This window comes from Eubalaena glacialis, chromosome 2, assembly GCF_028564815.1.
Source record: "Eubalaena glacialis isolate mEubGla1 chromosome 2, mEubGla1.1.hap2.+ XY, whole genome shotgun sequence".
NCBI lineage: Eukaryota > Metazoa > Chordata > Mammalia > Artiodactyla > Balaenidae > Eubalaena > Eubalaena glacialis.
The window spans coordinates 7,863,605-7,889,753 of record NC_083717.1 but is presented as its reverse complement, the minus strand read 5'-3'; the positions used below and the strand labels follow the sequence as shown (position 1 = coordinate 7,889,753).

General features: G+C 43.4%; 1 protein-coding gene across 6 annotated transcripts in view; it reads right to left on the bottom strand.

The window, feature by feature from the left end:
• Positions 1-5,160: 5,160 nt before the first annotated feature.
• FAM107B (family with sequence similarity 107 member B) overlaps positions 5,161-26,149 on the bottom strand; it is a 221,314-nt gene continuing 200,325 nt past the window's right edge. For 3 of the 6 annotated variants that reach the window (XM_061178237.1, XM_061178250.1, XM_061178264.1), the window contains 3 exons: positions 17,147-17,330; positions 9,088-9,238; positions 5,161-8,121 (listed from right to left, as the gene is read on the bottom strand). In XM_061178237.1, coding sequence (XP_061034220.1) covers positions 8,005-8,121; positions 9,088-9,238; positions 17,147-17,330 — 452 coding nt within the window. In that variant the 3' untranslated portion in view covers positions 5,161-8,004. Of the gene's footprint in view, positions 8,122-9,087; positions 9,239-17,146; positions 17,331-21,077; positions 21,182-26,149 lie in introns of those variants that run through there. The other 3 variants (XM_061178244.1, XM_061178268.1, XM_061178257.1) reach the window with 3 other exon arrangements.

Here is a 26,149-nt window from a genome sequence, read left to right as displayed (position 1 = left end):
TGGCGTGATCTTTCTGTCTTTCTCGTAGTTTCTAATTGGCTAGATTTGTCGGTGCAAATTGACCTGTGGATTCACCCTCACTGCCTCGTCTCCTGCTTCTTTGGGGGCCTTCATAGCACACACCACAGTTGTCACATTCTGTTTGTGTGATTCTTTGAATAATATTTGGCTCCTTATTAGATTTTAAGCCCCAAAACAACAGGGACTGAACATGATTTTGTAGCCCCATCGCTGAGCATTGTGATAAAAATGGACAAACAGCCTGGAGAGGAAATGTGTGCTTCCCCGGAGTGCCATTCATTCCTGTGTACCCACTCCAGGCACGTGAGGACAGCTTGCCACTTGCTTGGTATTAATCATGCCACTGCAAACTGCACAGTTCTTCAGGGTTCACGCTAGGAAGCAAATCTAAACTCACCCACAGCCTAACCTTAAGCACCTCAGGAAGTTCTTTGGAAATAAACAATGTCAGACGTTACCTGGCAACCCTACAAGCTGTTGTGCATGGAGGGCCTGTGGGTTTACTTGCCGTGCCCTCCTCGCCACACTCCACTCTCCTATTACTGATATTCATAAAAACCTGGGTTTTCAAACTGTCCAGTCTTATTGTTGGAAGGGTCTGTGAAGCAAAGAGGAAGATCAAGTATCAGTAAGATGTGCATTTCATTTAAAACATCATTTGAACTGTTCCTTTCTACTGCTTCCCCTCAGAGAACATTTATGAGAGCATCTATGTAGCAGTAAAACCACAAGCTTTAGTGTATTTCTTTTCTTTTCTTAATTTGCTCCTGTAGGTCTTATCTTCTCGGCATTCCTGTGGCATTTTATTTAATTTAATGCTTATTATTTGTTACATCCTACACAATGTCTTATCTCTGAACAAGATGATAAACATCCCAAGGGCTGGAAGCAGCTTCTAGCAAGATATCTTGTAAACATCTTCAGTTAAGTACTTTCAGCTGACGGATCTGGCTGCTCATCTTTGAGAAACATTGAAATCACTAAGGAAGGAAAGAGAAATGGGGACAACCAGCTTATCAAATTACAGCCAATTCACAAGTTTTGACCAGAAATTCGCCTTCGCTCATTTGAGTTTACACAGTGCATTTTCTCCTCATGAAGGCCCTAGGTTGGCTACTAGCCCTAAAGAGGTTATCCATGAACCCGACTCTGGTTCTCAGTTCATTGTGTAAGATTTTGCCCCCCAAGGGGGCTTCCCTGGTGGCGCAGTGGTTGACAATCTGCCTGCCAATGCAGGGGACACGGGTTCGAGCCCTGGTCTGGGAGGATCCCACATGCCGCGGAGCAACTAAGCCCGTGAGCCACAACTACTGAACCTGCGCATCTGGAGCCTGTGCCCCACAACAAGAGAGGCCGAGACAGTGAAAGGCTCGCGCACCGCGATGAAGAGTGGCCCCCGCTTGCCGCAACTAGAGAAAGGCCTCACACAGAAACGAAGACCCAACACAGCCAAAAATAAATAAATAAATTTATTAAAAAAAAAAGATTTTGCCCCCCTGGTTTGCAGTAGATGTTTTGGTCGTGTTGCCCCCTCTTCGCTGGTACCTGGCTGACACAGGTGTGATGGTTTCCTGAAACCTCTTGAATGAGTAAATAACTGTGGGCAAATGACCAAGGTGGTACCCATGTGATCGCACCTCCCACTTCAACAGTGAAGTCAGGACAATTGACGCTGCCACCTACATTCTCTGACGCAAATTCTATTCTAAGCCAGCCTCCATCCCAGCGCCTATTAGCCCTTTGTAAAAGGCCAGCATTTCTCCAGTTCTTGGCTAGCTCCTCTTTTGGCTAGCCAAAATCTTTTTTTTTTGGCTAGCTTAAATCATTTTTTAAAATTTTACTTATTTTTATTGAAGTATAGTTGATGTACAATGTTGTGTTAGTTTCAGATGCACAGCAAAGTGATTCGGTTACACATATATATGTATATATCTATATCTTTTTTTCTATACTTTTCCATTATAGTTTATTGCAAGATATTGAATATAGTTCCCTGTGCTAAATAATAGGTCCTTGTCGTTTATCTATTTTATATATGATACTGTGCCTCTGTTACTCCCATGTCCCAGTTTATCCCTCTCCCCCTTCTACTTTTGTAACCAGAAGTTTGTTTTCTACATCTGTGAGACTGTTCGTTTTGTGTATAGATTCATTTGTACTAATTTTTAGATTCTACATGTAAGTGTTATCATATAATATTTGTCTTTCTCTGTCTGACTTACTTCACTTAGTATGAAAATACCTAGGTCCATCCATGTTGCTGCAAATGGCATGATTTCATTCTTTTTTCATGGCTGAGTCTAAGCTTTAATCTTAACCTTCCTTCATCCAGAAGAAGCAGAAAGAGAAATAAAAGTATTCTTAGTAATAGGATGAAGGCTCCACCTGGAAGCAAGGGAGAGACAGAAGTTTCACTATCATCCAAGAGAGAAAACGTCCCAAGAAAACTGTGATAGGCCAACCTAAAGCTCCCCCAAGGCACTGTGTGCACAGGGTACCAGTAATTCATTACCGAGCTGCATGTCCCCACGTTCCCAGTCCCCTTGACCTCAGCCAACAAAAACAACAGTAGGAAAAACCAATACTGTAGCCACACTACCTTAAATTCCAGTAGCAGAGGAAATATTTAAAGGGCAGAGTTGTTTTCATGGAGAAGCCTACAACTGGATCTCTCACAAGGAGCCCCAGCTTAGGTCTCTGGTTCATCACTGGGGGGTCGACAAAGAATTGATATGTTCCTCACTGCCATTCGGGAGTCTACGCTTCTCTTTATTCCTTCCCTGGCTCCTCTTTTCCTTTGACTCTGCTTCAATTACAGGTCTGTGTGCTTAAAATAATTGGATTCTTGACAGTTTCTTAAAACGGATTCACTTTTACTTTGCTTTTTGGAAATGTTGAAATCATTCTGTTGTAATTTTTCACCATACACGTGCTCAACACATAAATAATTATGACATGAATATCATTTAATTTTTAAGAGATGATTTTGTATGAAGCACACATTTTTTTTCCAAGCTTTTACTTTGCTTCTTATGTGCCCTTTTAAACACTGGTAGGTCAAGAACACATTTTAATTGTGTAAAATTATTAAAAATACAAAAATACACAAATTAAACTAGGAATCCCCCCTTTATTTCTGACCCCAATTCCTTTCCCTTCCCCAGAAGTGACCACTGTTTAAATGATAGGTAAACATCCAGTCTTATCCATAAGCATTTATTTAGATGTATGGATACACTTTTAATTTTTTCATGTAAATGGGATTATATTACATGTATTGTTCTGTAGCTTGCTTTTTTATATAATAGTATAGCTTTAAAGTCTTATTTCTGTAAAATAAAATAATAATACCTTATTATTTTAAAAGATATGCATTATAGTCCATAATAAGGAACACAGATGTGTTATACTCAATCTAGCAAACTACTAAAATATAGTTGGGTTGAGAAATTATGAGAAATGCTGCAGTATCTTTGAACAACAATCTTCGTGCAGATAAATACTTCTGAAGGCCAAATTCCTAGAAATCTAATTGTGTATTCAAAGGATATGTGCATTTTTAAAAGCTTGACTGAGGTATAACTCACATCCCATAAAAGTTACCCATTTTAAGGTATTAGTAGATTTATGTTTATATGATTACTAGTATATTTAAAGAGTTGTATGACTATCACCACAATTTTATTTTAAATCATTTCTATCACCCCCAAAAGAAACCTCATGCCCATTTGCAGTCATTCACCATACCCACCCCAGCCCTATGCAACCACTATTCCGCTTTCTGTCCCTATAGTTCTATCTACTCTGGACATTACATATGGATGTAACTGTACACTATGTGTCTTTTGTGTCTGCCTCTTTTCACTTAGCATAATGTTTCTGAGGTTTGTTCATATTGAAGCATGTATAAGTACTATGTTCCTTTTCATGGCTGAATAATATTCCACTGCATGGATATACCACATTTTGCTTATCTATTCACCAGCTGATAGACAATTGGGTTTGTTGGTTCACACTGGAAACTATAGCACAGAAGAGTAATCATCAGCAGTGGTCACACATAATAACCAAGTAGAAAAGGAGGCATGAGCATAGAAATAACAAATGTAAAAGGACCCAACAGTATGTTCAAGACAATACAGAGCCAAATGTCTCAAAGAATTCACCACTTGATGATTCTTAGTAGAAAAAATTCTCAGTATGACCCTACTAATTATATAAGATATTGATAAGGCATACCAGACTCTGGTTGGCATTACCATCTTGCTGGGAAATCTAAGGGCAAGTGGGAAGATGTTCCAAAACATCCCCAATTGATAATCAGACTGCATTTTCTCACATGGAAAAAAAAAGTAGAAATTACAATTGTGAGACTGTGAGGCTAGCTTCATAAAGATTTTATTTACCCTAAAACCTTAGAATAAAACACTTCATTTTTCATTATACTAGTAAATGTAAGCCTGGAAGTAGTATTCTAATACTTCTTTTAGCTGTACTGTAGCATTTTCAGTCTTACCAAACATATTAATTGACCTCTGTCTTCTTTCAAGTCTATGACTACTATTGTAGGGAACATACAGTGGTCCAATGAAATGGACTGACAGCCTCAAAACTGTCACCTTGGAAAACTGCCTTGTTATTCCAAGGATGTAGCCACTCTTCAAATTATTTTTGGAGCCCACCTTCTTCATTGGCCTTTGGAGTTCATGGTATAACCCTAGACACAGCAAATCTTCACTGCTCTGAGTAGATTTAATTTTTCAAAAGAGTCCAAAGACATTAGGAGTTGGGTGACTAAGCTGAGTAGTAATTTGGGGGTGGAAAATAAGGACAAAGTATAGAAACTTCACTCTCCAAGCTATTTCAACCAACAGTATAATGCAGTCATGTGTACAGCTTCCCAAAGTGACTTCTTTGAGGATGAAATTAATTTAGCTGAATAAGCAAAATAATTTCATGGTCATACTTATGACATGTCATATGTGCTCGCAAGCACTAAAAAAACGGCCCTTCCCAAAATATATCTCCCACTGTCCTACCAAGCTACCTAAAATTCAGAATACTTTGATCTGAAGAACGGACAGCTGCTGCTAAAATACCATATATTCTAAGCAAGGTGTAGCATAATATCTTAGCAGGAATTCGCTTGACAGAATAAATCGCCAGCCTTGACTGACACAAGGCAAGAGGACATAACTGATTTGGGGGGAAGGCCATCAGAGGGAAACCCTCGAACCACCTTCTAATCCTTGAATTGAACACAGCACCCACCCCCCCATCAGTTCCAGACATCCGTCTTAAACACATCAGACAAACACGGATGCATGGTCCAAGCGTGTGGTGATTTTTATTAAGAATAACTTTGGTTCTAAGAATTCCACCCTCAATTCTGTAATACTTTCCATTAAAAACAATTATACAAGAGCAAATACAAAAAATATTAAATTATGAAAACAAATCCATTAAGGCTCCCTTTATATATATTATATACACTCAAACAAGTCAAAATTTTTCAGAGTAGAAGAATAAAGTCAACTGTGATAGCTTAGAAAGCAACATTACTCGGAGACTAGAAAACACTGAGCTATTTTAAGAAAACCGCAGAGTGGAAAAATGGAGCCATTTTTCTCAAAAATTGGCTCAAAGCACAAAACTGCTTGGATGTCCATGAGTCCTAGGGGTTTGGACTGTACAGTATTAAAGTGTGGAGGGAGAATGACGCCTTTTTAAACTCAGGCTTATAAGCTGAGCTGACCTGGCAATTTCAAAGAGCTTTTCTATCTGTACATTCCACTGTTTAGTGAGGAGACATCACTTGACACTATTTACAAGTCTTCTTTTGGCCAAACCTTGGACTACTAACCACTAATAATTTTGCAGATTTGTGAGTGAGATTGGGAGGGAAACGCTCTTGGAATTTATTTTTTCCCAGTGAAGAATGCATTCTAGGTAAATTCTAGGGACAGAATTGGTCTTCCTAAAGGAGCCTGTTAGGGCCCTTGAGAATTTTATCAAGTGGCAGAATTGCTTCAAGGATACAGAATCTAAAGATCTTACCTATCTGGTTGGATTAAAGGCTATGAGCTACTCCTGAATCTTCATTTTACAAATTGCATCACTAGTCCGTATACACAGGGGCAGAACTCTAGTCAACGTACAATCAGAAACGTACTTTCAAGATGATTGGTTAATGCTTTTTCCTCTCTGAAAAGGAAGAATGATGGAAAAAAATAGTTACCATTCCATCCTTCAAAAGTAAATGATGATAGAGCAACATTGTACCTTAAGCACCTCGTATTTTATTCAAATAATACTTGCTGATGAGAGAAATAATCCATTTGAGGTGTAATCAACATGTGCTATGACTAGCAGTATATTATCTATGCATTTACTTTTGTCCTGTTCACATTAGGGATGAACAGGAGCCTAATCACCAACCATGAAAACTACAGAATTCCCATAGAAAGCTAATTTCTACTTAGGCTTATTAAGGATTCAAAAGCTCGGGATCCAGCTTTCTATGACTCTTGAAAGAAATTATGAGAAGAGCCTTCAATGTAGGCATTACCGGCTGAATCGTTTCTACAAAGAACATACTGAATCCACACAAATTCTTCTAGACCACCCCAAGTAGAATGTTCCCCTGCCCATCCCGGCAATAGAAAAGGGATTTCGCGTGAAGAATCTGGCTGTAGTTGGTAACTCAGGGTTCGTGTGGAGTATAGCATGCCAGCTGGAGAGCACAAACCGGGCAGCGTCCCCTTCCCCTCAGCTGTTCCTGAGAGATCAACAGTAGTCACAACACATCATCCTTACCAACGCATCACCATCACTAAGGTAGTGGGCGAGATAGCCTTTCTTCACGAGAAAAAAGGGCAAAGAGCTAGGTGATCATTAACCAGAACATTTCAAAGCTTGGATTCAAATAATATTAGAAATGTATAAATGCTATATATCTTCCAAACGGGCCTCCTTGAGACCAATCCACATTTGACTCACATTAAAATACCCAAAGAACTCTTCCTTCACAGTTCCACATGGGAGCTTTCCCCATACTGCTCTCAGGAGAAACCAAAAGATTTGGACCCTCTACTTTTTGACACTGAAGTTGGGTTATACGGACTAGTTTTTATTCCTCGAAGGACTGGGAGGTTATTTCACATAAAAGGCCTCGCTGAGCAAGAAACTTAACAACAAAATAAAAGAAAACAAAACCCCTAACAGTTATCAAAGCAATACATGGATTTACATGATGGACCTTCCCTGAAGTAGAAGGTCACCGTGAAGCATCAGGGAAGCAACAGGAAGGAAAATAAGATCAAGACAGACGTTCACGGAGTCTTGTTTATGTATTTCTTTGCTCCCATATTTTTAAAACTCCTCACTCTATTTCGGAATCTTAACGCCAACAAAGGTAAGAACTGCGTTCCACGTGAATACTAACATTCTCTGGTGTTAAGCCTAACGTGGGTGAAAGTGTAAATCAGACAAGAAGACAGAATGTACAAACAGCGGATATGACAGATCAAACGCATGTCTGCGCGATCTACATTATTGAATGGGTAACTAAAGGAAGGACGAAACACATTTTTCTTTACATTTTGAAAGAAAAAAGGCTCTGTGCCCCACTAAACTTGGCTTGAAAGAAAAACCAAGTAGTGCAACGCTCAGGAATTTATGCCAGTGTCCTCTTCCTTTTTTTCTTGTTGTTGTTATTTTTTAAGTCTTTGAAACACAGGTCCATCATCCCAACTTAAGTGCTGGGCAACGTCCTTCGTTTGGCGAATAGGAACTGCAACAGTCACAGGTAACTGATCCACCCGGAGGGTAGGAAAACCAAAACCAAACTCTTTTCAAAGTAACAGTTCTCTGCTGGCTGGGATTCTCTCCAGGGGCTTTGGCCCTGAGGTTAAGTACTGGGGAGACCCCTGCACACACGTTTTGTGTGCGCTGGGCTGGGTGCGCGGTCTCTGCAGCCCGGACCTACGACTCCTGGGCTTGAGCCACTTCTTGGCCTGTTCTTCTGAGATTGCCTTTAACCTTCACAAACTCTGGGGCATTTTCTTGCTCTTCCCGCAGTTTCTGCTTCTCAAGTTCAAGCTAAACAGAATTCAGAAACAGGAAAATAATTATTTACAAACGGAGAGGCTTTCCAAAAACACTGTTCCTCTTTCCAAAGTCCCTAACGACTTCATTTCCCAACGGAAGGAAGTTTCTCCTAGTCTCCACTTGAAATAGATTTATATTTTGACATATGTGGCTGGATCTAGGTCCTGGGGTAAGAATTCTGCGCTGAAGCAGCAGCTGACTCGTTGTTGCTGAAATACCGAGGGGTGACGAGAGCCTAAAGATTAAGGCCAAGACTTAAAACAGGAGCCGAGGGCAACACGCACTTGCTCCACAGTCTTAAGTGAAGCTGAACTTCACTCAAGTGCTTCAGCCCCCAGCACCGGGCTGTGAATTCTGTGATATTCCCTGGTTTGGGCTTTGCCTCCTGAATCCCTTCTAGGTCCTCAACAGAATCCTTCCCTTTATCTTGAGTGTATTTTAGTCCATCTGCGGACACCTGTCTCAGCTTTTCCTTTCATGGTATAAGAACATTTACATCCGACGTGTCTGGGAAATTCTGCTTGTTCCAGCACCCTTTATGTCTCAGGACAAGATAAGTCAGAGAAAGACAAGTACTGTATGATCTCTCTCACATGTGGAATCTAAAAACAGTGAAATCGTAAAAGCAGAGGGTAAAAATGGTGACTAGCTGGGGGAATGGGAAAGATGTTATTTAAAGGGTACATACTCGCAACTAGCAGAGAAGTTAAGTCCTGGAGACCTAATATACAGTAAGGGGATTATCGACAACAAAACGATTATAAACATGAAAGTTGCTAAGAGACTAGAACTTAACTGTCCCCACCACTAGAAGAAATGATAATTATATGATGCGACAGAGGCGTGAGTTAACACTACGATGGCAATCATACCGCGATACAAATGTACCGAATCAATATATCGTACCCCTTAATCAACAATGACAACAAAAAACACCTTTCACCCCAATCACCCCACCTGCTCCAACTTCTGCTGCCGTTTTAATAGTTCTATTTCCAAGTCAGATTTCTTCTTTTGTGCTTCCTCTTCCTTCTGCTTTATTACTTGATCTCGTTTTCTCTTTTCCATCACTTTCTGCAGTTCTGGCTTATTCTGAGGGGCAAGACCCCTGCAAAAAAGCATTAACAAATCACTTTGCTGTACACCTGAAATGAATGCAGCATTGTAAATCAACTATACTTCAAAAAAATTTTTTCAATGAAAACTAGTAAAAATAAATTTTTTTAATTAAAAAAATATTTAAAGCATTAACAACATTTAAAAGTTTTAATCTAATGGATGCATCTTTCATGAATAGAAATTTTAGGCATCAATCACTAGAAGAGGGGTCTAGTGACTTAGCATGACTGTGATGCCTACCACCAGCTAACAGTCAACACTGGGGGCCTCAGAAATTCATGAGCATGAAAGAAAGGGCAAGAGCACCTTCCAACAGTAAGCAAAACCCATCACTCGATAAAATCGTTCTGAGCGCCTACTGTATGCCAGACACTAGGTCATGCAAGGGAGGTTAGTGCAGGAGGTTTGGGTGGGGAAGGTGGGGGACAGCATGCTCATTCGGTGGGTGGGACAGTCACCCACCATGGAGAGGAAGATGTTGAAGCTTCCCAGGCTTGAGCCCCTGACCCCAAGTACTACATGCAGCCTTGGGAGAAGCTAGCACAGAAACTTCAACAACCAAATGGCCCAGAAACCTCTTCCAACCCTTCACATTTCAGACTTGGGAGAGGATTCTTGCACATCTAAAGGCACGTCCAAGCTTCCATCACTGCTGGGGGCATGGCCCTGGAGAACCTGGATCCCGAATCCCAGCCCAGCGCTCTGGAACCATTTCAACTGCCGACAACACACGGAAGTCAGGCTTCAGGGGACCTCGACATTGGGGAGAGATCAATCAGGCTGCCGTCTCTTCAAATGGGGCGAAACAAAACCCAAACTCGGGCCATTCCCTAGCAACCCTCATCTGAAATGTCTGAGGCAGGTCAGGAGAAGGACGACATTCGCTGGCATTTTCACAGGTGGGATTTCTGTCTACGTTAACGGTCAGCTGGGACTTGCCTGGCCTCCATGTCCTCGGCCAATTCCTCAGGATTTCTCTAGTCCGGGCTCCCCCTCTTCACCATCCTCTCTCTCTTGAGCCAGTCTCCACTAGCCCCTGAGTCATCTCAACTCGTTACTAACTTTGACAATAAAAGAGAAACAAGCCACAGAACAGGAAGAACGCTATCAATGCCGGGCAGCCCAGGGGGTGAGTGACAAAGCCATCACACGCGTCCACACATGCACACGTGGCCCCAACAGGCACCGGTGCTTTTCTGGGCTGCGGGAAACCAGTGCTGCTGAATCAGCCTCAGACCGAGGTGGCCTGTGCGCCTCCCCACACGCCTGCTGGCCTTGCTGATGACACCCGGGAGTCTGCACAACAGGCCCGTCGACCGACCGACCTCCGTGGCTGTTCTCCACTCTACTTCAATCAGCTAATGCGACTGATCAACTAGGAGTCACGTGAGTTGCCATTAACTGAAAGAATTTCCGAAACGTGCTCTGGCTCTAAGAATCTCAACACCACCCTTGCCTCAATCTCTTTCAAGCTCACCCTATCCCATCTGTAAAATAATCCTCGGTGTCACACTTCCACATCTATCTAGTGGTGATTTTTAAAAATTCTGGTATCTCTCCTCTCTACCTCTTTTTAAGATCATAATAAATGATTTTGCAAAGTTGCTGTTTACAGAGTAAACGTCAGTAGATTCCATCACTGAAGATAAAAGACACAGAGTTAAAATAACATATATGTCTTCCCTTTCCCAATTTTCATTAGCAGAACTTTCGGTTTTAAAAAAACAGAAAGAGGGTCTTCCCTGGTGGCGCAGTGGCTAAGAATCCGCCTGCCAATGCAGGGGACACGGGTTCGAGCCCTGGTCCGGGAAGATCCCACATGCCGCGGAGCAACTAAGCCCGTGTGCCACAACTACTGAGCCTGTGCTCTAGAGCCTGCGAGCCACAACTACTGAAGCCCGCGAGCCACAACTACTGAGCCCACGTGCCACAACTACTGAGCCTGGATTCTAGAGCCCGTGAGCCACAACTACTGAGCCCACGTGCCACAACTACTGAAGCCCGCGTGCCTAGAGCCCATGCTCCGCAACAAGAGAAGCCACTGCGATGAGAAGCCCGTGCACCACAATGGAGCGTGGCCCCCGCTCGCCGCAACTAGAGAAAGCCCTCGTGCAGCAACGAAGACCCAATGCAGCCATAAATAAATAAATAAATTTATTAAAAAAAAAAAAAGAAATATTAAGTTCAGCCATATTTCCAGTGAAATAAAAGAGATGGGTTATTTTTGCGATTTACAACTTATTTCACAGTTATTAAGATTGTATGAGGAAGACAGAAGTATAGACAGACTATTCTGGAAATTAAATCTTACTCAGTGTAATAAGAAAAGTTGCTTATGGTACTTCGCTCCAATAGACTTAAGTGTCATTGAGCACCGGAAAATGTTTGTAAATAATCTGAGTAAAGCCCCACTCAGTTTCATGACTATTAAAAAGTCTCAGTATGACAGTACAGACAGAGTTAAGGGATTTAAATTTTAGGATTAGGAATTTAGCTACCTGCATAATTTAAATTTCAAACTATAATTCACTGGTGAAATTAACCTCAACCGTTATTAAGTGCTTCTGGCTTACGCAAAAGCTGTTGAACAAACTCTGGTGTATGACACATTAAGCTGGCATTCTATCACAACATGTGAATGGGTTTAACTAATATACGGTATGCATTTTCTGTTCAAAGATTTTACACAGTGGTGCAGTAAGATAAAATATTTAGTAACACAAAACTCAGGAAAATGGTGCTTATATGATAAATGTCCTGCACTTATAATAGTCAAGAAGTCATACAAATTTAGTTAATATTTTATCAAGCAGCTCACTTAACTTTCTATGCTGAATGGAAAAAGTCAAGCACTGCCTATGTGATTCTCTGAGTCTAAAATTGGATCAGGCTGCAGAGATAGCAAGACAGAAATAAGCTCCAAATTTCATAAAAGTTACAGTATCAGTCTCTGCATGACAACATTGATTCTCTTTAATCAATTCAATTAACAAGAACTTTCAATCCCTTTATGATTGACAACTGCTTAAGACCTGGGGGCTTGGTACCACCCAAGACCAACAGTTATTCCCGAACTGCTTCTCGAGACTATCACAGTGGACCAAGCCGATTTTTTAAATTAATACGTGCTCTTTGAAAAAAAAAAAAAAAAAAAAAAGAGAGGTTAGGTGTTATATACACATATGCAAGATAAAAAGTGAAAGCACACCTAGACCCTCCCTGTTAGACATCTACGGGGTGCACCACGTGCTCTGTAATCTAGGTGAATGGTGGCCCCGAAAATTGTACAAGGTAGAGGCCCTGCACCCATGGACTGCTCCCCATTCCTGCACCCACAGATAACTCACTGTTTACACTGTGCTCCATACTATCTATACCCTTATCGGAGTACAGAAGTGCCCAAATTTTGCCATGTCCATAATGAGAGACATTTAGGTTGTTTCCAGTTGTTCCCTATTGAACGCAAGGAGGCAAGGAGCTTCCTTGTCCATTTATATTTCTCCTATCCAAGCATCTCTGTTGGCTGCATTCATAGAAGCAGAACTGCTGGCTAAGCGTCTGCACATTTTGGATTTGGATGTGGACCGTGAAACTGCTTTCCAAATAGGCCGCAACAATTTATACTCCCACCACCACTGATGAAAATGCACAGACAACGTTTAATGGTCCGTTTCACACTTCATATAAACCACTGAACACATTCAGGGGCCGAATGGACCGGTCTACGTTCACGTCACTCCACCTCCACACCAGCCACACTTAAACCCGTAAAAGGGAGACCGCCTCCTCATGCAGGTCAGCACCGAGGCAGAGGCAGGTCTGGCGCGAACTCTAACACGACATGCTCCCGTCCCCTGCCCACCCAGCCAAACACCTCCTGGCCTAATATTTTTCTGTAGCGGGGAGGGGAAGGGTTGCCTTTGGCTTTCAAGCCCTTGATCTTGAATCTTGGAATCTCCTGGTTTGGCCTGCCCTGCTCCACATTTATGAGTGAGCCATTTCTACCTGCACGGATTCAAATGTAAATATTTCTACCTCAACTTCCCATATTTTGTTTCCATGTTGCACGGCAATAAGCATTTACTGAGGATCTAACTATTTGTCTAACAAAGCACACCAACTGAAGAGTGACCGAAAACACAGGGACCTAGAAACTGTCGACTGAAATGTACAAGCCGAAGAGCCAATGGGAGGGATGTAGAGTAGCCGGGTATTCTATGTTTGCCCCAAAAGTACTCTTTTTAGGGAAGACAGATCCTCTCTAAATTATATTGGAAATATTCTCATTTTTTAAGACCTCTTGAACACCGATCTTTCAACTACCAAAAATAATGCCTCTTGCAATCTGCCTTGTTATGGGAACAAAGCATCTGAGAACCTGACACAGGGTCTTAATCGTCAGACTTAGTGGTAAACTGTGACCAGATCAAATTTTAAAGACTTCTAACCTGAAACTTAGCTGGGTCCAAAAGACAGCAAATAGAGGAGCAGAATGATATACCTGAAAGAGTATACAGCAGGATACGGCGTTAGAATACCTATGAGGATATGCTCTCCTAAGCAATGCAACTCTTTGGACTGAGACAGGTCTTTGAGTGAAACTGCGGCCACGCAGAGCAAAAGCTCCACAGAGCCTGTTCCGTGTTCATCTCAGTTCTCTCTCCCTCTCCTACCCCTCCCCCTTCTTCTCATTCACATGGTTATTAAATTTGATTCATCGCTGTCTTTAATTTAAACTGCCTGTAATTCTATGTTGATTTCTACCCTTTTTTTATTCCAATAAAACTATCATGTGAAATTGAAAAGACTCCTTGGCCAATGACTCTGAGTTTCCTCTCATTCACACGTCGTCGAATGAGAACAACCCCAAGACAACACACACTGGGTTGCTGGAAAGATCACTGGATAAAATATGGGAAGGCCCTTTACAAACTGCAGACAAGTAAACAGAGGTTCATTATGGTACAAACCAGTAAGCAAGTATGACTATCCTTTAACCAAATATATACATATTATTGATGTGATACTTTCTATTATTTGGCACTAAAACAGAAATAAAAACCCCACAGTCTCTAAAAAGCATGCATGATAGAAGATGAATAAAAGAGAAGAAACTGCTTGAGAAGTTTTCACTCTAAAACCAGTTGTATTCCTAATAAGAGGATCCTACCAAACTAAGATTTTACCTTGAAAAAACCTGAAGGCATAGGATAAGATATATTCGTTTGATTTTGAAACCTCCCTTTAATTTTCGTTTGTTTTTTTTTTTAAATGTACTTCTACAACCAGACCAGAACTTTGCAGAGAAAAAGGGGAAAAAGCAACAGGAAATTTCAGATGATGCTACATAGGAAGTGGGAAGATGGGACTAAATGGGCACTTCTTATAAGCCAGGTGTTTTAACAGGTATTTAAACATGCTCTCATTTACTTTAATTTTTTATAAGAAAGATACTTTTATCCCCTACTTGAGAGATGAAGAAACAGATCTCAGGAAGGAAGACCCTGTCCAAGATCATAAAAGGTAGGTCAAGTTCAATGGCAAACCAGGATTCATACCATTTCTCCCTGACCTCAAAGCCCAGGTCCTCTCTACACCACTGTGTCCGAGTGAACACGAGCATTCTCCAAAATTAGCTGAGCTGGACCTGGTTAAGCAGTCAGCTGTGCAAACAAGGAAAAGAAAGAACAGGCGAGAGAAAGGCAAACAGGAGCGAGGTCCATTTTCACAGAATGTGCCTACTCCAGGAAATCTGGAAACAGATTCAGTTGCACAAACTGAATGTACTGTTTTACACAGACAGACCCAGGCTACTAAATACATTACTGCAGAACAGTCTATAGCCTCTAATTCAAAGAACAACGATTCCACCAACTTTGCTTTACCTTTGTCTCTATTCTGACGCGGAGCCTTTTCAAAGATATAATAGAAAAAACAAAAACCCAACAACAGTTTGAACTAGAATGTTCCTTAGAGATTAACTAAGTCTCCTACTCCTAATTGACAGGCAAGGGAACTGAGATCCAAGAGATAAAGACAATCAGAAAATTATTTGGTTTAGAAAACCATTCGGCTACTCTCTTTTAGAGGATATTAAACTTGCCATCTTCCCACCAAAATGCAGACATGTTTTCCCAGGTAGGACGGCCTCCAAATTCTCTGGCCTGTTTAGGAACGTATACAGTCTTGTTTTGCTTTGGGCGTGATGATACCAAATCCTTGGCGGTTTTGTTGTTGTTTTTATGCGACAAAGACAGGTAGAAGCTAAGGACTTATTCAAAAAGGATCAAACTCACATTCTCCTGAATAAGCGTTACTCACGCAGCACGCTAGCGTGCTGGGGACAGAAAGTAAGTCACATTCCCACATCTGGAGGGAGAAATGTAGTTACAAAGAGTTCCGGGGACAGAAGATATGAGTTCTGGCAGAGGTACACTCTGACGGAGAACTGCCATAAAAATGCTCCCTCATCCTTTTTTAAAATGTTTTATTTTTATTTTTAATTAGGCCTGTCTTCCAAAACATTACCCCAATGCTTAGCTTGGTCTGCACATCTTTCAGTGCAGTGGGCAGTAGCTACCTTTTCACCAAGGCTTAGCAAAGAGAGAACAGATGAGTGACCCACAGTTCCACAACTCAGATCAGCAAACAGTTTTACTATGAAGATCTGCAAACAGTTCTAAATGAAGCTTAATAGGTCTTAGAAGACGTAACCTTGTGTCTTAATAAATAAAGCAACTTTTCATCCTCAGCTCTCCCAGTCCAGGAGCCCTGCCCATAATCACTTAAAACGCAGAGTACCAGCCATAAAAAAGAATGAAATAACGTCATTTGCTGCAAAATGGATGGACCTCGCGATTACCATACTAACCAAAATCAGAAAAAGAAAGACAAATACCATATGATATCATTCATATGTGTAATCTAAAATACGACACAAATGAACTTATCTATGAAACAGACTCACAGACATAAAGAGGACTTGTGGTTGCCAAGGCGGGTGGGTAAGGGAAGGATGGATGGGGAGTTTGGGATTAGCAGATTCAAATTATTATATAGAGAATGCATGAACAACAAGGTCCTACTGTATAGCACAGGGAACTATATTCAATATACTGTGATAAACCATGATGGAAAAGAATCTGAAAAAGAATATATATATGTATAACTGAATCACTCTGCTGTACAGCAGAAATTAACACAACATTGTAAGTCAACTATACTTCAATAAAATAAATTTTCAAAATTAAAAAAAGCAGAGTATACCGAACCCAATGCCCAAAATAACGTATGACACAGATGGAACTAACAAATGGTTTACAAAGAAGACTGAAGGTAAATGTTTTGCTCCTCTCCAAAAAAAAATTAATAGTAATAAAAATGATGATAGTAATCATTTAAAATGCTACCTAAAAACAAGCAAACGAAAACACAAGAAAGGGGGTCCTTATCTACTGTTAAGTCTGATGTGGTTCTAGAGACTTCTCCCTGCCACTCTATAAATGCTGAAGTGGGCAGTATCTGTTCTCACATTTCCCCAAATATATGGGGAAAATTCAGAATTTTTACAAATCTAAGCAATAATGTATTCCTCTTCGACGTAGGACACCCTCTTTTATCCTTAATCCAGCCCTTTCTGTACAAATTCTAAAATACGCATCCACTTGAGAAGGGGACCCAGGACCACAGAACTCCGAGAGACCCTGGGGCCGGCAGCTGAGCCTGCAGACGGCTTTACATCATGGATGCCCTGACTCAAGGATGCGAAAGGAATAGGAAGTGTTAAATATGGTCAAGAAACAAACAACTCTTCAAAGCCTTTGTAAACGTAACTAAACTTAAATCTAGTTACCTTAAAAGTCCCCTAAGGAAAACTCCGCTCAAGAAAGCATCTTACCTTTTTTGATTCATAAGAAGCTCTCTGTGAAGGTCTTGATGGTTCCGGGATGTTTTGACAGGATTGACTAGTTTCTGAGGCCTAATTAGTTCAGGATTGTCATCGTCTATATAGTCTGGCTCGGCCATGATGTTTCTCGGGATGAGATACGTGTCCTTCAGGTCAGAATCCTCCAGCGGGCTGTCTGAAACAGAAAGATGAGATTCACTGTGGTCTCTGCCCAGACGTCTGCACAGAGGCCGAGGCCCAGGACAGCTGGGCTGGTCCAGCAGCTGACACCGCATCCTCCACGGGGCCCCTTCACCACTTCATTGAAAACTCTGAAGCTCTGTCAAAGAGATGGGGGCAGCAAGGAGAAGGAGGAGCCCAGCTGCTTCTGGGCTGCTGATGACTAAAGCAAAGGAGTGCCACAGCCTGGCGGGTCACCACCAGGCTCACCTTGAGCTTCAGGTCATGCAGGTGCTACCCACCACCACGTCTAAATACCGGCTGAACCCCATGACGAGCACCTGGGCACCAGACCCAGGTCCTTCACGCTCCCTTCGGCCTCCAAATCAACACGTTCTAGAAACACACAGATCCCGGACCCTGCATCAGTGGCCAGCGGCTCCCTCATCCTGCCAGGCTATTGGTCCCTGTCTCCTTCCCACCCACATGAGCGCCCCGGGGGCTTCATCCTGTTCACAGCCTTTTGCATCTTTCCTCAAATGTCACCTTCTCATGCTGAATTGGGCGATTGGGATTGACATGTATACACTGATGTGTATAAAATTGATGACTAATAAGAACCTGCAGTATAAAAAAACAAACAAACAAAAACAACTAATACTAAACTTTCTTTGGGTTGTTTGTATGGAAATATGTTAATATAAATGTTTCAGACATTACATGAAATTTCTAAAAATCTTATACGTTCTGGTATAAGGTTATAAGTCATAATTCTAGTTATCACTTTAAAATGCATATCTCAGAAATAACTAAATTTCCTTGTCAATTGCATTATTATGAACTTTCATCAAATCTTTAACCGTGGTCATTTTTAAGTCTTTGGTCATTTACAGACAGTTCTGGGTGTATTCTGATGCTTTTGCAAAAATGTTCCTATAAAAGGGTTTCATCTTCAAAGAATTCATGGAAAAGACTCTGACAAGTACAGGTTTCTGGTAACTGACCATACTGCTGAACTGAATGAAGAAGCATTTTCAGAACTCTAACGGAAAACTGATGAACTCATAAAAGTGCTAACAAAAGATCAAGATAAAAAAAAATTAATTACATGGGACTGAGTGAACTGATGAGGATGATTATAATTTTTGTGACTTTCTGTTTGAATAAAAAAAAAAATCCCACAAGGACTCAGAGGCAAAAAATATACAAATCAATTTTCACTGCAAAGTAAAGGAGCTGTTACAGTGGAGGATTACTGGACTGAATGTCAATATTATGACATAGCATGAGTGTGTTTCGTGCTTGGTAATTGCAATCATTGTTGCTTTTGTTGTGGTCATCCATTTACAATGCTTGGTGTCAGTTGATTTATCTCTTGTAAAAATAAAATACAGTGTGTGTGTGTGAAAAAAAAAAAAAAGTCACCTTCTCAGAGAGGCCTGACCTCCTAACTGCCCTGCTTAAACTTGCAATCCCACCCCAGCACTTCCTGCTTCATCCAAACCACAGACTGATCTGTCACCGGCCACCTAGAGCAGATGCTCCTGAGGGCAAGGATTCCATCTGCCCACACCCCACCTCCCAGCTGCTAGAACAGTGCCAGGGAGGGAGATAGGGGGAGAGAGAGGGAGGGGGACAGAGAGGGGGAGGGCACCTGGCAGCAGTGCCTGGCTCTCCAAGCTCATTGTTTGGAAGGAAGAGGAGGCTTCACTGGAGAATAGAGCAGAACCACCTGATGTGATTTCTTTCTGGGCTTGGACTCTGGATCAGCAAGTGAAAAGAACATGTGACGTGATGATCCCTGGGTCCCTTCGCCCGTGTTCAATTTCAAGTGCGTGTGTGTAAGAGGCCCCTGGAGAGCAGGGCGTACGTCTCCTTCCTTACTGCCCTGCGGCTGCGACACACAGTGGGCAGTGCACGAATACACGGCATATTTCATGAGACGGAAGAGAAAAGTCATGGGGGCAACGGCGGTGGGGGACACAGCCGCCTGAGTGGAGGCTGGAAACCCCTGCGGTCCACGTGGCAGGTCCACCTGCAGACCCCTGGGCACGTCTCTCGGCACTGACCCCCTCCCTGGCCCCTGGCCCCAACACACGCAAATCTTTCAAGATAACCAACATGCCATTTTATGCTTCCCTGTCCTGCATGAGGACTTAATCTTCCAAAGCAGAAGTCAGATGCGGGGCCTGACTACAGCAGAGCATCTGACAGCGGGCCTTCCCTGGTAAGTCCGGAGTACACGTTTGGTAATTCTCCGGCCAGCGCTATGCCCTCAGATGGAACGGGGATCCGAGAACAGGGCAAGGGCGGGAGGGAGGGTCCCATCCGAGAGTGGGCTCACCCCAAGTACCGCCACCATCCCCGCCTCTCCAGGCATCGTCTAGAGACTGGTGCCCTCCGTGCCCTCAGGGCCCCAGCAGCGTCATGCAGATGTACTTCTGGTACAAAATGCATCCTCACACACGGTAACCGCAGGTGTCCGTCTATTCTGTGCAAGAGCCAGAACCACTTTTTCTCCAGTTTTAAATCCGCAGGTCCAGTCAAGTGCCTGGCACATGGCAGAAGCTGAATAAATGTTGAACTTAATCAGATCTGTACTAAATAGAAAGAGGAAAGAGCTTCCATGAACAAGCTCCTAGCCAGAAGTCAGGATCCATGTTTATTTCTGCCCATGGAATCAACGCCCGAAGCAAACACGTAAGTGAGGGTCTGTGTTTACACACGGGGCAGGGGTGCACGGAAGGCGAGACGTGGGTATGTGATTCCGTGGACTCTGGCACGCGGGTGAGGGAGTGTGGGGTGTACATCGGGAAAGAGTAAAGATGCGCTTTCAAGTAAAATTTTAAAACAAATAAAACGGGTCCAGAGGCCGTCAGCTACAAGCACGACTTCTGCTCTCAAAGTTATCAATGACGTTTTCCTGAAACTCTGAACTGTCCCAGATGGCAGCCAACAATTACCCAGCGCTTTAGATAAGGCAGGTATGTGACCACATCTGATAATAGCAACAACCCTACAATGAGAAGAACTAGGATCTCCACTCCACAGACAATAAATGGAGGAACAAAAGTTAAAACTACTCACCCAGGTTAATTTTACCAGTAGTGTAAATCTCAAACTAAAAAAAAAAAAAGAAAAGGAACACCCTCCGATCTTAAAACCCATGTTCTGTATAACAAATTATGATGCTAAATAATAAATCATGATGATAAAAATATACAGAAAAATCTTTTGTTCTGTACGTCTGTGTCTCTATTTCTGCTTTGGAAATAAGGTCATCTATAGCATTTTTAATAAAATAGACAACTGATGGGAACATGCTGTTAGCACAGGGAACTCACCTAATGCACTGTGGTAACCTAAATGGGAGGGAAGTCCAAAAGGGAGGGGATATCTGTATGCGTATGGCGGATTCATTTTGTTGTGCAGTGGAGGCTAACGGAACATTGTAAAGCAACCATATTCCAATAAAATAAGTTAAAAAAAAAAACAGAAAAAATAAGAAAAATCTTTTGAAAATCAACGTGAAAATAAAGAGGACAAAAGCCCAAAGAATAAATAAACCAACTAAAACAGAAAACTTGTAGCTGCATCATTTGTTTATATATTTTAGGTATAAACACATGATTAAGGCTCAAGATTAACAAGCAGTAATATATATATCTAACAAATTACACCAAACATTCTTTAAATGCTACCTGCACTGATATTTTAAAAACAAGCATGCCTGCAGCCCTCCCCCAGATGTAAACTCACAAACCTCGAAAGTGGTAGGTTAGCGACCCCATCCCAGCAGCCTGACCGTGAACGTGCCCCGAGGAGAATGTGCTCCTCGCTGGAGACTGCAGATGCACCAGACACACCTGTAGGCAGTCTTGACTTTGTTGAAAAGCCAAGAGCAGTTTCATCCTAGTTAATCAGTAGACAAGAAGGCCGGTGTGCTTCCATAAAAGGACTGGTTTCTCTGCCCTAAACCAGGGATAATCTCCCGGACATCAAAGGCAAACAGATTCCTGCCCTCCTGAGGTCCAGGTGTCAGCAGAAGAGGGGAGCCCGTGGGCGGGGGTGGGGGGGTGGGGGTGGGGCGGAGAAGAGTATTCCAGACACCGGAATGAGACAGGAGTCACAGCATGCCTGATGGGTCTGAGGGAGGACAGCCGCCAGCGAGGGTGGGGATGGAGAGGGACCAGTGGGGACGCAGGGGTGGGGTGAGCGTGATGCGATGCAGGAACTTGAAGGCCAGTGTCAGGGTTCTGGCCTTTGCCCTGAGTGACAGCCGGGAGCCATTCAGGGCTCTGGGCAGGGAAGTGACGAGCTCTAACTCATGCGTCCAGACAATGACTCTAGCTGCTGAGCGTAGGACAGACCAAGGCAGCCAAGGAAAGACGCCACCGGGAGGTGACCGTCAGGGGACCCAGATGGTCTGGACCAGACAGATGTCGTTTCATCCCGGTCCTCGGGACTCCCTGAAGGACTGCACACGAGGTGTGAGACACAGAAGGGCCGAGGATGTCTCAAAGGGGTCTGGCCTGAGCAACAAGACAGAGCGGTCGTGGTGGAGGCCGTGAGGACAGCAGATGGGAGTGAGGTCAGGAGCTCCCTTTAGGACGTGTTGGGTGGGAGATGTCGCTGGACGCCTGAGTGGTGACGCGGTGACTGGGCAGCAGCTGGAGGGGATCTGCCGTAAATGAAGCCCCAAACATCTTCCTTCTTCTTTCTCCCTGGTTTGCCCTTCTTCTAAGTGGAGACGGGAAAGGGAGTCCCGGCCTGAGTCAGGTGTGTAGACCTCAAGCGTGACTGCAAACCAGGCTACGGGAGACCTTGTGGCCCCCGTACAGTGGACCACACTGGGGTCTGGGAAAGGTCACTCAGGAGAAGGAGGGTGAACTGGCTGGGAGCCACACTGTGCGTCCCTGAGCGCTCCTGGCCGTGGTGGTGGTGGCCGGAGAACAATCTGGGGTCTGGTTCCTTTTCAGCAACTTTCCACTCTGGAGCCACGACATGGCAATAACCATCTCACTGACCTCCTTGTTCGACTTTCTCCGCTCTGCCAACTACCTTCCCCATAGCTCCCAAGGCTGGGAAACGCAACTCTGATCACCAGGGAACTCTCCCAGCTCACAGATCCTGTCCTCGACGAAAGGAAAATGGACACTCACTGCTCCCCTTAGGTTCACAAGTCCCTGCCTTCCCCACCAGCATCCTTTGCCTGCACCGTGCCCTCTGGCAGGGACGCCGATCCTCTCCCTACCCAACCCTGGACCACAAAGCCAAATCTCACTCACGCCTTCAGGTCCAGACAAATGTCAGATCTTCCACGAAGCCCCCCGCTAACTCCCCAGGTGCAATTCTCTGACCTCTAGACAACTGTGGGGTTCTCTTTGCCCCCTTTTCCTAGTACTCACCAACCTCCACCTCGTGTTGCAGCAAAATGTACATAAATCATATCGTCTCTTCACTGCAAAGACCGCATCTGGTTTACGCTCATATTCCTCAGACCCCTTGGACTGAGTCAATGAACAGTCAGTCCTTAAATGAAGGAACAGAGCCCACGGATAACTAGCAGGAGAGGGAACCCCTGAGCCGTCTGGAGTCCAGAGCAACAAGTACAGCCTGAAAGGACTCTGCGCAGCCAGAATCCACAGCCCGAAAGGAAAGAGGAGACAGAAATATGTCTGGAAGTAAAAGCTCTTTGTAACTGGATATTATTATTGCTACGAAACATTCTTCCAGAAAGTAACATGAAGACACTCTTGTCATACACACGCCCCTGGCCCAGTAACTGATTCATAAAGTAATTTTTTTTAAACTGTCAAGTCAATGAAGGAAAATGAGGGTCAGCTCAGTATAGGAGAAGCAAACCTGGCTTGAGATCTTGGACAAAGCTTAAGATATCTGCCCCTCGGTTCTCCCACCTTCTAAAATAAATGGTGTTGTGAAAACAGGCTGAAGGGACTTCCCTGGTGGCGCAGTGGCTAAGAATCCGCCTGCCAATGCAGGGACACAGGTTCAAGCCCTGGTCCGGGAAGATCCCACATGCCGTGGAGCAACTAAGCCCATGCGCCACAACTACTGAGCCTGCGCTCTAGAGCCCGTGTGCCACAACTACTGAGCCTGCGCTCTAGAGCCCGTGCGCCACAACTACTGAGCCTGTGCTCTAGAGCCCGTGTGCCACAACTATTGAGCCCACGTGCCACAACTACTGAGCCCATGAGCCACAACTACTGAAGCCCGCGCGCCTAGAGCCCGTGCTCCACAACAAGAGAAGCTCGGTGCCCTACACACAATGTGCCCTACCACAATGAGAAGCCCGCGCACCGCAACGAAGAGTAGCCACCACTCGCCGCAACTAGAGAAAGCCCGCACACGGCAACAAAGACCCAATGCAGCCAAAAAAATAAATAAATAAAAATAACACTTAAAAAAAAAAAAGAACAGGCTATAATGTGGATGTAAGTATTTGGTATAATCTCTGGCATGTCTATGATGCCAGATTCAATAAATGGAAGCTATTATTAGTCAAACTACGTGACCAACAACATTCCATATTTTATTCAGAGGTCTCAGAAACCCTGTATATACAAAGCTCTACCTCTCAAGGCCTTTAAAGCATAAGAGTTCTTCAAAAACATAAGAGTTCAACTAGGTGACCCACAGACACTGAAATGAAGGCACAAACATTTTCCCTCTTCTTTCTCTCCAGTCTGCCCTTCTTCACAACCAGCATGCGGAAAGGGCCACGAAGCCCCCTTCACGTTCTCGCTGGTAACATTCAGTGGTTCTAAGACCCACTCAGGCTACAAACATTAAGAACCTTCTGCAAAGTGTAAAAAGTCTATCGCACACACATGGAGTTCTGAATGGCTCAGGCTACAACGCAGGGTGTGTAGCAAGGAAACAAGGCTGCTAGTGAGGATCTCTGATGCTGTTCTGAAGTGGAGGGGATTCACTGAAAGATTTTAAGCCATTGAATAACAACACAGATTTGCATTTTAGACACACACTAATGCTATGCACTGAAAAACGTGACCTGATGAAAATTCTGCCTTTAATTCCTGGGAATCAAGAAACGGAAATCATCACTAAACTCCACTATCCCAGAGAGTAAGGAAATCCCATCCTTACGGATGCCTTCTGAGCCCTTGCTTTTGCATTTTTTTCCCCTTTCAAAGGTTAACTCTGGACCCAAGCCTCTGCCTGTCCCGGGTATTTTGTGTTGATTGCTTTCCAGAGGCGAATAACCATCCCCACAGAAAAATTCCACAACTCGACTAATAAAACAAACATTTCACTGCATCTGAGTTTCCCATCAGACTGTTCCTGGCTCCAGTGGTTCATTTACATATTGTTACATCACAAAGATATTTTTTTTGTTGTATTTTGGCCGCAGGGCTTATGGGATCTTAGTTCCCTGACCAGGGATTGAACCCGGGCCCTCAACAGTGACAGCGCAGAGACCTAACCACAGGACCACCAGGAATTCCCACAAAGATAAAATTTTAAACCTAATCCTTTGAAATGAAAAATGAGAATTTACAGATTATGCTAAATTCCATGTTTACCTTAATATTTAAAATCTAATTCTACCTAGAAGCACTAATAAATGAATCCTTTAGAAAACAATAATGGGACTTCCCTGATGGCGCGGTGGTTGAGACTCCGAGCTCCCAATGCAGGGGGCCCGGGTTCGATCCCTCATCAGGGAACTAGATCCCACATGCATGCCGCAACTAAGAGTTCGCATGCCACAACTAAGGAGACTGCATGCCGCAACTAAGACCCGGTGCAACCAAATAAATAAATAAACAAATAAATATTTTTTTAAACAATGACCAAAAAAAGAAGACAATACCTGAAACCTGTCGGTGCATGCAGGTTACAGCTGTACTAGAACCAAGCGAAGCTAAACAATTAAACATCTGAACTGCTGCGACTTCTTCTGGAAAGTGGAAAGTAATTCCAAGGCAGTTTTTAAGAGCATTTGTTTCCCAGGCTGTCTCTAAGAGATTCTAGCAACCCTCTCACGATACCCTGAAAAACCCAAGTCATTTAAGATTGCAGGCCAGCCAAGTCCAGGCCTGGGTCAACCTGGAAGGGGAACGGCTGTCCCTGGACCCATGGGAATCTCCTGCAATAGCCACTGTTCCCAGAAGGGAGGCTGGCTGGCTGTGAGGAGAAAGGCCTTGAGAAAGCAGAGAGTGAGTTAAAATGTGAATTTCTCCCAAACAGCCCAGGGCTTCACTTACAAACTCCTAAGCCTGGGGTGAACCTAAGGATTCAGTCTCGTTGCCAGGAGACAGTGGCACCATCTGGTACCCAAAGGCATCAGACAAGTGCCCAGATGACCTCTGTGGCCACAAACCTAAACTAAGGCTGACAAATGACGCCAAACCACAGCCATCCACAAGAGCTCAGAAATGTGACTTTTCCAACTCTACCCAGTCCACTGCTGCTAGAACTTCAGACCCGCAATAAACTGGCCACAAAGATGCTGCTGTACACATGCCAAACACTGACGCGCTTGGGAAAATACCAAACTAGTATTCTCATCGGTTTTTTCATCCCCCAAAAATGTATTTTTACAAAAACAAATAAGGCACATATTTTATATTTAGAAGATGGGAAAGAAGTCAAGAAAAACCTCGGGAAGACAGAACACGTGTCAATGTTAAAGATAAGCTGGTCAGGGTGAGGCGGGACCAACCAGTAGGTGGCGATGGCTCCGCAAATCACGAGGTGTCCATTTCCAGGATGACACCCAGCCTCAGCCCGATCCTCTGCACTGTTAGTAAAAGCATCAGAGAGATGCCACAAAAGGAATCCACGGTGGAG